The sequence below is a fragment of the Octopus bimaculoides genome, chromosome 2 (genome assembly GCF_001194135.2).
Source record: "Octopus bimaculoides isolate UCB-OBI-ISO-001 chromosome 2, ASM119413v2, whole genome shotgun sequence".
Classification (NCBI taxonomy): Eukaryota; Metazoa; Mollusca; class Cephalopoda; order Octopoda; family Octopodidae; genus Octopus; species Octopus bimaculoides.
Genome location: NC_068982.1, coordinates 5,395,610 through 5,411,623, shown reverse-complemented (window position 1 = coordinate 5,411,623; position 16,014 = coordinate 5,395,610). Strand labels below are relative to the sequence as shown.

The following is a 16,014-nucleotide window of genomic DNA, read 5'->3' as shown; positions in this document are numbered from 1 at the left end:
ATATATATATATATATATATATATAATTTTATAGTAGAAGGCACTCATCCCCGGTGCTACACAACTGAATTGAACTCAGTCTCATAATTGCATAATTATCTCTCTCTCTCTTTCTCTCTCTCTCTCTCTCTCTCTCTCTATCTCTCCCTGTCCATATATGGTAGATTGACACACAGTTCAATTATTACAGATAGTAACAAAATTATCTACAAAATAAATGCATTCGTATTTGAATACATATATATACATGTGCACACATTCACGCATGTGTATAGAATCGGCCAATCTCACTTAAAAGTACACACGTGTTGTAATTAAGAAAGTAAGAAAAGAAGAATTTCTTTCTCCCTTTTTTTCTTTTAATTTGTCCAAACTGCCTGCCAAATATCTGACTTTGAGCTGTATTTACACACCTAACATCTTTACTGCACTGTCCATGTCTCCAAGATCCATATTTTACATTTCTATTTTCATCAGCAATCTCCTAAAGGCAATATATACATACATATATACACACATATATATTTATATATGAAAGTACACTGCCGATTATTAATCTAACAGGCGTTTATCTGAAGCCCTAGGGTCATAATGCCTACCAAAGACTTGGCTTCTTTCCTATTCAAAGACTTATTTATATATGTCTAAATCATCAAACATTTTGATTTGGCCATTTTATAACCAAAGTTGATGCTATTCATTGAGTGTGTGTTTGGTGAAGGTGCATGGCTTGGTGGTTAGGGTATTCTGCTCATGGTTGTAAGGTCATGAGCTTGATTCTCTAGAGTTCATTTTGTCTTTGAGCAAGACACTTTGTGTCACGCTGTGCCAGTTTACTCACCTGGCTTTAGTGAGTTGTACCTGTAATTCAGTAGGCCAGCCATGTCACATTCTGTGTCATGCTGAATCCCTTGAGAAATAAGTTAAGGGATACGCATGACTGTGGAGCACTCAGCCACTTGTACATTAATTTCCTAAGCAGGCTGTTCCATTGATTGGATCAACTGGAACCCTCGTCATCATAACCGACAGTGCCAGTTTTATATGTGTGTGTGTTGGCTTGTGTTGAGTAGGAGTCATTTCAGGTAACTAGTATTCAAAGTAGAAGGAAAATATGTTTAACTTTTTCTTTAGCCTACCTAAGTTAATTTCTTTTGAGCACACGATCAAATTTTGATCTTGTGTTCAATGAAGCACACAAGATGTTGGGAATGTAGAATACGTCACTGGCATAGGCGCAGGCCTGACTGTCTGGTCAGAAGCTTGCTTCCCAACCACAGGGTTCCAGGTTCTCATGGAAACAAAATATATACTTAAATATTTGTTTCTAAAACTTTTAGTATTATTAAAACTTTCATAAAGGCAGCGAGCTAGCAGAACTGTTAGCACGCTAATTTAAATGCTTGGCAGCATTTGATCCGTTTTTATGTTGTGAGTTCAAATCCCACTGAGGTTGAATTTGCCTTTCATCCTTTCAGGGGCTATAAAATAAGAACCAGTTGAATGCTGGAGTTGATGTGATCAACAATAGGCACTGGACTGGCTGTGTGGTAAGAAGCTTGCTTCCCAACCACATGGTCCTGGTTCAGTCCCACTGCATGGCACCTTGGGCAAGTGACTTCTACCATAGCCTTGGGCCAAGCAAAGCCTTGTGAATGGATTTGGTAGACAGAAACTGAAAGAAACCTATCACATATATATGTATGTATGTATATATATATATTGAACTACAACTTCTGACGGTCCATAATTGCCGAGGCCCCTTCTTATGGGGCAAATTCTAACAGGTGTACATCATATTTGATCCTTAAACTGTATAACTCAAATGTATTAACAAGTTTTCAGATGCCATTCCTTCATGCAATCATAAATTAGTTTCTACTTTTTTAATAACTTATAAAAATAGACTCACTTGATTGTGGTTTGAAACCATGACCATGTGTTAGAAAATATGTTAAGCAGCTTGATTTATTTGCACTCATAAACTTTTATTTGGACCACTCCATTGTAAATTCTCATCTCATTTACATATGGACCTATAAAACTTATAGAAGCCTAAATACCATTGTAAAGTAAATACCACCGTGACCGATATCCAAACTACAGTGGAGAAGGCTAGCCACTGGATTTGGTTAAAAAGAGACGATGAACGATGGTTAGAAGAATATTGAGCTTTATTTGATAACCAGTTGATCTAGCAAGCAGGGCCTCATATCAGTGAGTGGGGCCAGTGTGCATTGATGCTGTCGAGAGGTAGGCCCTGAAATAGTGCACATTCTCTCCTGATGACCCCATACACTTGCTGGCTTCCAGTATGCGGAGTTCTCGACTGGAAGCACTTGCATGTACAAGTTGTTTGCAGAGCATGTATTGGATCATTTTGCAATGTAATTCATTACGGAGGACATCTTCCTGATGAAGGGAACATTACATACAAAGATGAGCTAACCGTTTGAACGTTTTACCTGACTGAAAATGTACTCCAGTAATGGCTGTCGAATGGACTTCCTCTAATAACAGGACTTTATCCTTAATTATCTGTTCTAGTAATGTAGGTTTTGCTCTTTGATCTGTAACCCATGCTAGCATGGAAAGCGGACGTTAAACGATGATGATGATGATGATGTTGTATCGTTTTCTAGAAGTAGTTTATCATTTTATCTTCAATCTCTATTCCTGTTAATGTGTCCTCTTTCATTTGCATTCACCATATTTATATCTCGCATATTTTTACATTCTTTTAATTTATGTTTTTATTTATATATTTATATGTTATGCTTTTATATATATAGATATGTATTGATCTGTATTAATATGGATTAATGTATATGTACTTTTTTAAATATTTTAAAAACTTTACATCTCTGTTTTCCATTTGGGATTTTGCTGATTGACCTAAACTTTATTTCTGAGTTTACTTCTTCAATTATCCTTTGTCTTGGACTCATTCCAAGCACTTCTCCGTTACAGCCTCATTATCTCAAAAGAAAGGTTTAATAGTATATATATGTATGTATATGTGAAGGCGTATGGCTCAGTGGTTAGAGCATTGAGCTTACAATTGGGAGTTAGTGAGTTCAATTCCCGGACATGACTGCGTGTTGTGTTCTTGAGCAAGACACTTTATTTCACGTTGCTCCAGTTCACTCAGCTGTAGAAATGAATTGCAACATCAATGGTGCCAAGCTGTATCGGCCCCTTTGCCTTTCCCTTGGATAACATCAGTGGTGTGGAGAGAGGGGGCTGGCATTGCATGGGCAACTGCTGGCCTTCCACAAACAACCTTGCCCAGACTTGAGCCTCGGAGGGTAACTTTCTAGGTGCAATCCCATGGTCATTCATTAGCGAAGGGGGTCTCCTCATGTATTTGTGTCTGTGTTTGTCCCCCCACACCATCACTTGGCAACTAATGTTGAGGTATTTACATCTCCCTAACCTAGCAGTTCAGCAAAAGAGAATGGTAGAATAAGTACTAGGCTTACAAAGAACGTCCTGGGGTCGATTTGTTCGACTAAAGGTGGTGCTCTAGCATGGCCACAGTCAAAATGACTGAAACAAAATGTGAAATCGTAATTAAAATGTCATTATTTCCCCTGTGTTCTTCTCCCCTTTGTTTTCTTTGTAGATATATCAAAAATAAAATTTGTCAGGTGCTAGAAACCATCTTAGTATCGGTGATTACGGCAACATTAAGTTTCCTGATCATTTATTATAATCAGAACTGTTTACCAATGAAAGAAGCTCCAGCACAGTATAATATGCAAGTAAGTTGATTCTTCTGTTAATTAATGTAGCCTGGCTTTGGTTTCTGAACCCGTGGTAGGCTTCCAGCTGTTCATAGACATTTTGTTGCACTAAACTCGAGCTGACTTGGTTGAGACATGTTCAGAAGTGTAAGAGGTTGCTCCACAGCATAACTGAGTTCCCTGGAGATCAGAAGCTCCTCTTTGTACTCTTGGAGTACAAGGAGTGGATTTCAGATTTGACAAGACACCAACAAATCATTGTTCATCTATACAATGTCTCAGCCGTCCACAACAATGAACTGCATCTCTGTCTTCTGTTATTCTCTTGCTCTGGTACCCCTTCATTACTCTCCCATCTGTCACCTTTTCTTCTCTCACCCCTTTCTTCTGTCTCCTTTTTACTCTGGTTGTCTTTCCACCCGGCTGTGTTAAGAAGAAAGGAATGAACTTTTGAGACAATGTGGGGATAAGACAACCTCTTTGGTGGCTGGGAATGAACGCATAACATGATGCTGAAGCTTTTGACTTGCCTGAATTAAGACAACCCCTCTGGTGCTGGTGCTGGTATCACAGTAAAAGGTTTGATGGGAGGAAACGGTTGATTAAATTGACCTCAGTGCTTCGTTAGGACTCTTTTTATTGATTATCTTTTACTTGTTTCATTCATCAGATGGTGGCCATGCTGGGGCACCACCTTGTAGAACTTTTGGTTGAATGAATTGCCCCCAGTACTTTTTTTTAAGCCTGGTACTTATTCTATTGGTGAATTTTGCCAAACTGCTAAGTGACAGGGACATAAACACACGAACACAGGTTGTCAAATATGGTGGGGTTCAAACACACACACACACACACACACACACACACATATGAAGGGTTTCTTTCAGTTTCTGTTTACCAAAACTACTCAAAAGGCTTTTTGGTTGGTCCAAGACCAGTAGAAGTCACTTGCCTTAGGTTCCAAGTAGTGATATGGTAAAGTTAACATTAGCAGCATTTGGACAGAGAACATAAGATCGGTAAATAATTACCACAAAGAATTTTGTTTGTCACTCTGTTGATCTTGTCTTTCACTATCCTTAATACTTATTTCTTTATTGCCCACAGGGGCTAAACACAGAGGGGACAGACAAAAGGATTAAGTTGATTTACATTGACCCCAGTGCATAACTGGTACTTATTTAATCGACCCTGAAAGGGTTAAAGGCAAAGTTGACTTCAGTGGAATTTGAACTCAGAACGTAAAGACAGATGAAATACCACTAAGCATTTTGCCCGGCATGCTAACATTTCTGCCAGCTCACCACCTTTAGGATAACAAATATTCTTTTCTATTCTAGGCACAGGGCCCAAAATTTTGGTGGAGGGGGGCCAGTTGATTAGATCAACCTCAGTACACAACTGGTACTTAATTTATCGACCCCGAAAGGATGAAAGGCAAAGTCAACCTCGGCGGAATTTGAACTCAGAACGTAAAGACAGACAAAATACCTCTGAGCATTTCGCCCCGGTGTGCTAACAATTCTGCCAGCTCACCACCTATCATTAATATTGATTTCAAATTTTGGCATGAGACCTTCAGTGTTTGGGGAGGGGCCAGTTGATTGCATTAGCCCCAGTGCTCAACTCATACTTATTTGACCTTGAAATCGATGAAGTGCCACCAAACATTTTGCCCAGAATGCTAGCAATCCTGCCAGCCTGCCGTCTTCACCACCCTTAATATTGGTTTCAAGTTTTGGCAAAACACCAGCAATTTTGGGGAAGGGGGTAAGTCTATTAGATCGACCCCAAGATTCAACTGGGATTTATTTCATTGACCCCGAAAGGATGAAAGACAGTTGACCTTGGTAGCATTTGAACCCAGAATGTAAAGTCGGAGAAAATGCTGCTGAGCATGTTGCCCAGCATGGGCAAAAGAAGCTTGCTGCCTTCACTACCCTTAATGTTAAAACTGACCCCAAAGTGGCGAGCTAGCAGAATCTTTACCACCCTGGAAAAAGAGAAAAAAACCAAATGCTTAGTGGCATTTCCTTTGGCTGCGCATTCTGAGTTTAAATGGTGCTAAGGTTGACTTTGCCTTTCATCCTTTCGGGGTCAATAAATTAAGAACCAGTGAAATACTGGGGTCAATATAATCGACTTTACCCCTCCCCTGAAATTGCTGGCCTTGTGCCAGAATTTGAAACCAATATTAAAATGGATCCCAGTTGAAACTTTCAACCATGGCTTTTCTGTTGTTCAATCAACTGAACTTCTTATTCTTTGAATTATCATGTAAGTGGCTGAGAATTCCACAGAATTTTTTTTACCATTAACTTAATTCTCAGTCAGGCAGTGTGTGACGATGCTCAACTATTGAATTACTACTACAATTCATCTGGGCTTCCATACAGTTTCTGTTCATTCAGTTTCCTTTATAAGGCTTTGGTCAGCTTGATGCAATTGGAAAAGACTCTCAAAAGTGGTTGACAATAGGAAGAGCGTCCAGCTAAAGAATCTATGCTAAAAATTTAATAAACAAGGTCTAACATAATCTCTGACTTGTTGAGGAGGCGGAGGTAATTTCAGGGAGTTAATGTACTATCATGACCCTTCAACCTTATACCAGTATTGGAAGGGGAGTAGAAAATATGATGTTTGTCTGGTCTTGCTATAGAACTCTTCTCATTTCTCTGTGTGTGTGAGAAAAATTTGTATATATGTATTAATTTGTATGAGTCCGCATATATATTTGTGTATGTATTTGCATGTATATATATATATATATATATGTATTTTTTTTTTCTTGTAGTTTTATTGTGCAGATGGTGAATACAGTTCCACAGCTACCATTATACTTCAGACACCAGAAGAAATGGTGAAGAGTTTATTTCATGAAGAGACTAGTAAGTACTTAATGGGATTGTTAAAGTGTGACTGAGGACAACATTCTTGTGTGTTTAAAGTGTCTGCTCCCATGGGCAATTATATTTATCATCTGTATGAAAGTGTTTTTAAAGTGTTCGTCTCTATCAGTCTCGTACTAGTGGATTTGCTGTTTAAGTCCCAGGTTATTTCTAATCACACACGTCACACTAGCCAGTAAAACCCCATGCTTTTAAAGGTGTCTGTGTGTATGAATAAATGTATGTATAACATATTTATGTATATATATATGTGAATAAATGTATGTATAACGTATTTATGTATATATATATATGAATAAATGTATGTATAAAGTATCTATGTGTATATATATATATATATATATATATACATACACATATACACATAAATACATTGTATTACGCATACATGTATTTATGCGTATGTATATAGATGTATGTGTGTGCATGTATATTTGCTCCAGCTCTTTATGTGCTCTATTCAAATTGTGCTCTGGTCGACTTTGTCTTTCATTCTTCCAGGGTCAACAAAATAAAGGGCTTAGGTAGATTTAATGGACCAGTCCCTCCCTACCAATTTTGGGGAAATTATTATTCCAACCTTGTGGTCTCCTGTTCCATCTTCTTCAGTGGTACCTTGGCTAAGTGTCTTCTACTAAAGCCTTAGGCTGACCAAAGTCTTGTGGGTGGATTTGGTAGATGGAGACTGAAAGAAGCCTGTAATCTGTGTGTGTGTGTGTGTGTGTTATCCGAAATGTATAGTATTAGATATCCATCACGGCTGGTCTTACCAATTGGTTTCGCATAAAGAATACAATGGAGTGTTAGGTAAGAAACTGATTATATAACTTTATGCTCATCAGAGTTAGCCACTGTATTCTTCATGCAAAATCAATTGGTAAGACCAGCTGTGATGGATATTTAATTCTATACATTTTGAATGATGTGACCCATTCTACTGACAGATATACAAGTGCATCAGAGAGGAATCTGATTGCTGAAGGATTAACTGAAACCATGTTCTTTGTTTTTCATTGCAGCATCTTTCAAAAGGGAAACTTTACTCTTTATATGTCTATGTTACTTCATAATGTCATTGTGGACGTATGGTCTTCTTATCCCAAGTGGTCTGTTCATTCCCTGTTTCCTAATTGGTGGAGCTTGGGGAAGGCTTGTTGGCCTTTTCATGCGATATGTTTTCCCAGATATGGTATGTAGTGCAATACAAAATTTCTTAATATTGTGTCTTTATTTATATTAATTAAATTAAATTAAATATTTTGTTTTGTTTGATATTGAAAAAAAAAGTTTTGTTTTAGCTAATAAGAGAGAAAATATTAATTTCACTCAGAAATATTTATTTCAGATTTTGGCACAAGGCCAGCAATTTTGGGAGAGGGGATAAGTTAATTACATTGATCCCTTCAGTGTTCAACTGGTATTCATTTACCCGACTGAAACCACCTCTGACTCTGTAATACAAATATCTTGTTTTCATTAGTTTTGAATCAAAATTTTCCACCAAACCTTAGTCACAATTTATGTTCCTAATACTAGTTTAATGATAACTAAGTTATTTTACTAAATTCTTTATTATATTTAAAATTAATTGAAAGAAACAGAGAGTATCTAACAAGAAATGGCATTTAGTGAATAGTTAGGTATGCTAAAAACAGAAACATTTAAGAATAAATGTTATCATTATCAGCAACAGCATTATTTTAATGTCCACTTTCCATTCTGGCCTGGGTTGGATGCTTTCACATGGAGCCTGCAAGGCCAAGAGCCACTCAAGGTTCCACTATTTGTTTTGGGATTGTTTCTACAGCTGGATGTCCTTCCCAATGCCAACCACTTTACAGAGTGTACTGGGTGCTTTTTATGTGACACCAGCATCAACAGGGTCACCAAATATCTTCAAAGACAAAAACCCTTCAAATGGTGAGTAGTATTGGTGGGGGGAGCTTTATGCCATTTGAAAGGTTTAAGGTATAGAGGGGACAGATAGATGTTCTGCTGTAGGGTAGATACATGGATACACCAGTTAGAAAATGTAAAAAAATGGGAAAATAACTGATTCTGAATTACTATTGATATTATTTTTATGTCTGATTTGTAAGTGAAATATTTCAAATTAACTATAGGTGCTGGAGTGGTTGTGTGGTAAGTAGCTTGCTTACCAACCACATGGTTCCCAGTTCAGTCCCACTGCGTGGCACCTTGGGCAAGTTTCTTCTGCTGTAGCCTCGGGCCGACCAAAGCCTTGTGAGTGGATTTAGTAGACAGAAACTGAAAGAAGCCTATCGTGTGTGTGTGTGTGTGTGTATGTATATATATATATATATATATATAATGTATATTTTAGGTTCGTTGAAATATGTTTGTCACATATTTCAACTGCTAAAAGGCAAATACACTGCAGTTACTGTGGAGAGAAAAATATCTCTTATGGTAATATAGTTTTATTAAGTTCATTCAGAGTTGCCTCTCTTAGGTACATCTCACTGACAAGTCAAAAAACTCAATGTCTGAGATTTTTAATAGATGGTGACACTGGACGAACTGGGTGTTTTCACACCTTTTTACTATAAGAGCCAGTCAGTGGGTACTGGCATCGGCCACATTTGGATGGTGCTTTTTACATTCCACCAGCTCAGGAACCGGTCAGGCAGGCCTGGCATCGATCACGTTCGGATGGTGCTTTTTACATGCCACTGGCACAGGGGCCAGTCAGTGGGTACTGGAATTGGCTACATTCGGATGGTGCTTTTTTATGTGCCACCGGCATGGGAGGTACTGGCCACAGCTACGATATTGATTTTACTTGACTCAACAGGTCTTCTCTAGCATATCATATCGCCCAATGCATCAGGGCCAGACATATGTGGCTGCGATCTCACTTTAGTTGTCGGGTCTTCTCAATCACAGCATATTTCATTGACTTGATATCAATAATAAGATATAACCCCTGCCCCCATGACCAACAAGACAGATCCCTGTCAGCAAGACAGGTCCCTGTCAGCAAGACAGATCCCTGTCAGCTTAGCTAGTTGTTGCTCCACAGACTTCATATTATCAATTTAACACTGCTTACTCAAAAACTTCTATTATTGACTTTTCTCTTTAAATTTCAGAAACTTGCAGATCCAGGAAAATATGCTTTGATTGGTGCTGCAGCTATGCTTGGTAAGAATCGGTCCTTTCCATTCTGCTTCATGTTATTGTTAAAGATTCTGTACTCTGTTTGTATTAATATGTTGTAATTAGAAAATGGTAATCAATCCATTTGTGAGTTAAAATTAAGACTAAGCACAGCAAGTGTTCTATTTACGAAATTCTCTCCAAGAAAACCTACATGAGAAAATGGATGTGGAATAGAAAGTCTGGAGATGTACAGCAGGTATATTAGAGTATCTTTTTATTCTTTTCTACTTTTACTGGTTTCAGTCATTCGACTGCAGCCATGCAGAAAAGAATAAAGAGATACTCTAATATAAAGTGATAGTACTGCTGTTATCGGTTGATTGGATGGCAACTAGTTGATTGAGGCTGTCCATGGTTTACAGCCAACCAGTTAGGCCTTGTGGGATCCCCATAGCCTAGACATTTCACTCTGCTCAGCTCAACAGATCTGACACTAGAACTACAATGAGTGGCTGAGTTTAATACTGTAAACAAAGTAGATTTAAAATGTGTTTAGCAACTAAATTTTTTATAACAAAAAAAAATAATGTTACATGGTTATTTATTTTATAATAAAACATCTTGTAAATTATAAAATGTAAAAAGCACACAGTACACTCTGTGAAATGGTTGGTATTAGGAATGGCATCCAGCCATCAACACCATGCCAAAATAGACGACTGGAGTCTGGAGTAGCCTTCTAGTTTGCCAGTGTTTGTCAAACTGTCCAACCCATGCAAACATGGATATTAAATGGTGATGATGGTCTTTTATATGCAAGCATGGAAAATGCAAAATAAAGTGGTGATAAAAAAAATTATTGAAAATGAATCTTCTTTCTTTTGTATTAAAAACAGGTGGTGTTGTTCGTATGACTATAAGTCTGACTGTCATCATAATTGAAGCCACGGCCAACATCTCTTACGGTCTCCCTATTATGTTGACTATCATCATGGCAAAATGGGTGGGAGACTGTTTTAATGAGGTAAGGGCTTTTCTTTCCCCCATTCCTATTCGATAAAACTTGGCAAATAGTGTAAATCAGAGGCTCTAATTTTTGCAGTTTGTTTTTTGACATTTGTTTTGTTGATTTTTTTTCTTTTATATATATTAATCAATCACACATACCCAATGTATGTGTTTAGCTTGTTCACCCGTAGACTGCGGCATAGCACAGTGGGGATGACTCCCTCAAAGCTGTGGGTGTTAAAACACCCGAATGTCATAGACAGGTGAGACAACTCATCCCTAATCCCATTCAGGAGCGATGGATATTGATATTTCGCCATTTTTGCAGCTTATTAACATGACATACCTGAATCACATGCAAGTCAGGTGCAAACTGAATTGCTAGTTCATGACTGTATACAAATAGTGAAAGAACCTATTTGCTAGTATGCCACAGACTTATCAATTGGCAGCAGCACTAGTGTTGTAAACATTATCAATCACACATAAAAGGTGACATGTAAAAGCACCTTTTGAGCGTTGGGCCTCACAGAGGTAAGGATAAGACCATTTAGCATTATGCTGGGCTTCGAGCGTTGGGCCTCACAGAAGCAGTGACTGAGTCCATTTGGCATTATGCTGTGCTTGGGAAGAAGACCCATTGAGCCAAGTAAAACTGCAGTCATAACAGATACCGGTGTCATGCAAATGGCACCTGTGCGGGTGGCACGTAAAAGCACCTATTACACTCTCGGAGTGATTGGCGTTAGGAAGTGCATCTAGCTGTAGAAACCATGCTAAACCAGACTGCAGCCTTCCAGCTTGCCGGCTCTGGTCAGACCATCCAACGCATGCCAGCATGGACAACAGATGTTAAATGATGATGATGACACACCTGATGTATTCATAATTTGAATCTAATCGTACATATGCATCACTGTGGCATACTAGCAAATGGTTCTTATACTATTTGTCATAGACTGGTGATTCACATCCTCCCTGATTTGTTTTATGTGATGTGATGTTCAGAAGCCACAAAAATTGAAATATCAATATCCATCTCTCCTGAATGGGATTTGGGGCAAGTTGTTCTCACCTGTCTGTGACTTTCAGGCAGACATTTTATGCAACTGCTGTAAACTGCATTTGCATAAAGTACCACCAGTCACTTAAATTGGAAGGAAGATTTGGAAGAGAGGGACGCAGGAAGACAGAGGATGATGTATTGAAGGCCAGTCTTAAAACACTGAACCTTTACAAAGGAGATGACAAAGGACTGAGATATCTGGCACATTGCTGAATTGAAGAAGACCGACCCACCACAACAGAACTGATATCCCGAGACCACCTTGTAGTGCTTGTCCATGAGAGACTCTACTCCATCAACGTACTCCCCACCACCACATTTCATCCACTAGCACCCAAAAAGTCACGGGAAAAACACTGATGATGGTGCCGTGTGAAACACACTGGTGATGGTGCCATATAAAAAGCGCTGGGGATGGTGCATGTAAAAAGCACATGAAAAACACCCGTGTTGGTGCCACATAAAAAAAACACCCACTACACTCTTGGAGTGGTAGGCATCAGGAAGGGCATCCAGCTGTAGAAACCATGCCAAAACAGACGATGGAACCTGGTGCAGTCCCTGGCCTTACCAGCTTCTGTCAAACCATCCAACCCATGCCAGCATGGAAAACAGACGTTAAATGATGAACACAATTCATAGAGTAGATGCTTGGACAACACCATCACCCTCCAACACTTCACACAAAATGCAAACAACACAAAAAAAAAAAACACTGACACAATTCAAATTGTAAACACTTTACACATCAAACTGATGAAGTATATAAATGCTATTCTTTACCATTGTCAAAAGACCGTGGTGCAGATACCTGAGGAACATGGCAGGGTACTGGGTGGTGAAGTAGAAATTCTTATAAATTGTTGAAAACATGATGGAAAACCATAAAAGTGATGTTACTCTTGTTTCTGGAAAATGTTATTTAATTTAATTTTCTGCTGGAATAATATTCTAAATTTATTTGGAATGCTATTGTTTATTTAATTTTTTTTTTTCATCTATATTTATTTCTTTCATTTTGTTTCTCTTCTTTTTCCTGCACAGGGTATCTATGATATTCACATACATCTTGGAGGAGTTCCATTGCTTGGATGGCAGCCATCTGATCTTGCATCTTCATTGAATGCCAAGTAAGTTAAATATAATGGCAGGCTTGCTCTTTCCCTTAATTCTCTCTCTCTCTCTCTCTCTCATATGCTGCATTAAGTAGTAGTGTGTCCTTAAACTTTATAATCAATATTTATGAATATTATAAACAAAAGTGTTTGAGGAGGGAGAAGTGAGTCAGAACAGTTTTAGACTTATTGCTTCCTAACTTTATTTCGTTTTGTTTCGTTCTGAGTTCAAATCCCATTAAAGACTTTGCTTTTCATTCAACTGACACCTTACTTAGGCAATCAACTCATCAAACTTGGTCGATGCAAATTATATTACTCCTGTAAAACCTACCAGTGCCACATAAGAAGCACCCAGTTCCCTCTGTGAAGTGGTTGGCATTAGGAAGGGAATCAAGCCATAGCAACCAAGCCAAAACAGATGACTGGAGCCTGGTGCAGCTCTCTGGCTTATCAGTTCCCGTTGAACCATCTAACCCAGGGGTTCCCGACTGGGGTTTACATGGACCCTCAGGGTGTCCACGAGTAAAAAATTGTAATTTGTGGGTCCAGATATAAATTTTGTTTACTTGTATTTATTGAAATGTTCAGGATTTGTATTTGGAATATAACGAAATTGTTTCATTGTTAGTTTTTATTAACCTACAAACAAATAGTTTGTTTCAAAAATTTACATGTGCATATATGGGGTCTACAGATAAGATAGCTCCTAGGGGGTCCACAAGCAAAATAAGGTTGGGACCCCCTCATACCAAAATGGAAGACAGACATTAAATGGTTATGGTCCTGATGGTGTATGTTATTTGTTCTGAGTTGGCATTTTTATATTTATCTCCCATTTACATAACACCAAAAGTATCTCACCTGAAAAGCTGTCTAACCAGGACTCCGTACTTGCAAGGAAGTATCTTTGAGGCTTTTATTTTGTTTTCTTTTACAGTGAAGTGATGAGTCATCCTGTTACAGTGCTGCAACGAGTCGAGCAAGTCGGTCGAGTGATGGATGTTCTCCTCCATGAGAGCCACAATGGTTTCCCTGTTGTGGACGACTATGACCCCTATGCTCCTATGGTGAGTAATCCGTCTTTTGTGTCCTCCCAAAGGTGACAGTCTTTAAATATTTCTTCCTAATCTGGTTATAGTCCAATAGTTAGTGTATCTGACAGAATTAAAGATACTAACTACATTTTCAATTTACCAAAATATCGCAGCCCTGCATGCATTCTTATACGCAAGTGAGATGTGGGCTGCTATGAAGAGGATAGAACATTGATTGGCTCTGATGCAAAGGGTCAGTGAAAGATCCATGCTAAAAATATCCCCACGAGCACATTCAGAATAAGGTAATTCAAGAACAGAACAGAGTGGAGTGGATGATGTGATTGCAGAGTCCTGAAAGCACAAGTTCTTCTGGGCCGGACATGTTGCAAGGATCCACAGACTTCAGGTGGACCTGTGTAGTTACTGAGTGATATCCAGGAGAACAGAAAAACACCACTCAAAAGGCCTCCATGATGATAGGAAGATGATTTAAATTGGGTCAAGATGGAAAGAATGGTGCAATCAAGAGAGAATTGGAAGTGCATTGTAATCAGTGGTGTATAACAGCATCTGGTGGTCTGGTTGATTTGTGATACTGTGATTACATTTCTAAACAGACTTAATTAAAAATATACTAACACTAGCTAAATGCTTAAGGTCCTTACCAATTGAACAGAAGATTTTTATCAAAACTAATCATAAAAGTGTTGTGAATCTAGAAAAGGGAGCTGTAACCATGCCGACGTGGAAAACGGACATTAAATGATGATAGTGATAATCTGTGTGGTTCTTAATCTAATTGCTTAACAAATTGGCTTTATTATTTGTGTTGTTACACTTGTTATTGTATAAGCATTAAATATATTGGTTTAAATAGAGACTTGCTCTCTCTCTTCAAAGTCTGCTGACCGATCAATTGTTTAATCAGCATATTAACAAACAATTGATTAATTAGTTGGTCAAATATTTAACCAACTGACTAACAATAAAGAAGTGGTATTGAACTAGTGCATATGTTACTATTATTGGAATTATGACCCTCCCAAGGCACAACATAACTATCGTCCACTTGTTAAAAACACTAGAGATGTTTTTTTTTTTTTTATGACGGCCATATTATTTTATTCCCTTTCAGTCTGTTTGTCTAATTGTTCGTTGTGGTTTTTGTAATTTTGTCTGATGTGTATGCCATATTTCCAATGTTGTAGCATATGAGGAACCCAGACGAATCAAATACCTTTGGCACTTACCAAGGAATGATCCTGCGCACACAATTATTGGTTCTTTTAAAAATGAAGGTAAAATTCCAATCACTGCTATTTCTATGCTTGTCTTATCTCTGCCCTCCACCCTTAATGTCAACCCCCTTGACCCCTATCATTGACCATCTTTTATCTGTAGCTATCAATTCCAACTGTTTAAAAGAAACATCCACCAGATTGCTCCCACAGGGTCATCATCACTGACCACTTCTTCCTTACCAAATAGTTAAATATTTTTTTAAAAAAACTAAGAAATTTTACAATTAGTTTGCTCCGAAATTGCATTTTTCCAGTTATTTGTGTTGCAGCTGGATTTTCATTGATTAAATCCAAGGCCTCTGCCAGGGGTGTAGCCAGCCCACTCATGCGTACATTTCCTACATTGGACACTAAATTCTGCTTGCGAAGACCTGTTGAGGCAAGTGAAATCAAACTAAATTCAACGACTGGCACCCGTGCCAACGTCGTCTCCTTCATTGGACACGGAACTCAGCTTGCGAAGACTTATTGGGGCAAGCGAAATAGGGATGGCACCTGTACCCAGCATCGCCTTTCTGGCACTTGTGCCCGTGACATGTGTAAGGATTTTCGAGATCGTTGCCAGTGCCCCTGGACTGGCTCTTGTGCGGGTGGCACATAAAATACACCATTTTGAGCGTGGCCGTTGCCAGCACCGCCTGACTGGCCTTCATAAGATTTTCGAGTGAGATGGTTGCCAGTGCCCCTGGACTGGCTCTTGTGCGGG

The 16,014-nt window shown here is 38.5% G+C and overlaps 1 protein-coding gene across 3 annotated transcripts in view; it reads left to right on the top strand.

The window, feature by feature from the left end:
• The window catches only part of LOC106868896 (H(+)/Cl(-) exchange transporter 7), an 88,991-nt gene that overhangs the window by 47,705 nt on the left and 25,272 nt on the right, over positions 1–16,014 (top strand). For all 3 annotated transcript variants that reach the window (XM_052975410.1, XM_052975414.1, XM_014914358.2), the window contains 8 exons: positions 3,626–3,764; positions 6,541–6,634; positions 7,675–7,844; positions 9,769–9,820; positions 10,675–10,802; positions 12,897–12,982; positions 13,908–14,037; positions 15,216–15,305. In XM_052975410.1, coding sequence (XP_052831370.1) covers positions 3,626–3,764; positions 6,541–6,634; positions 7,675–7,844; positions 9,769–9,820; positions 10,675–10,802; positions 12,897–12,982; positions 13,908–14,037; positions 15,216–15,305 — 889 coding nt within the window. The remainder of the gene's footprint in view (positions 1–3,625; positions 3,765–6,540; positions 6,635–7,674; positions 7,845–9,768; positions 9,821–10,674; positions 10,803–12,896; positions 12,983–13,907; positions 14,038–15,215; positions 15,306–16,014) is intronic.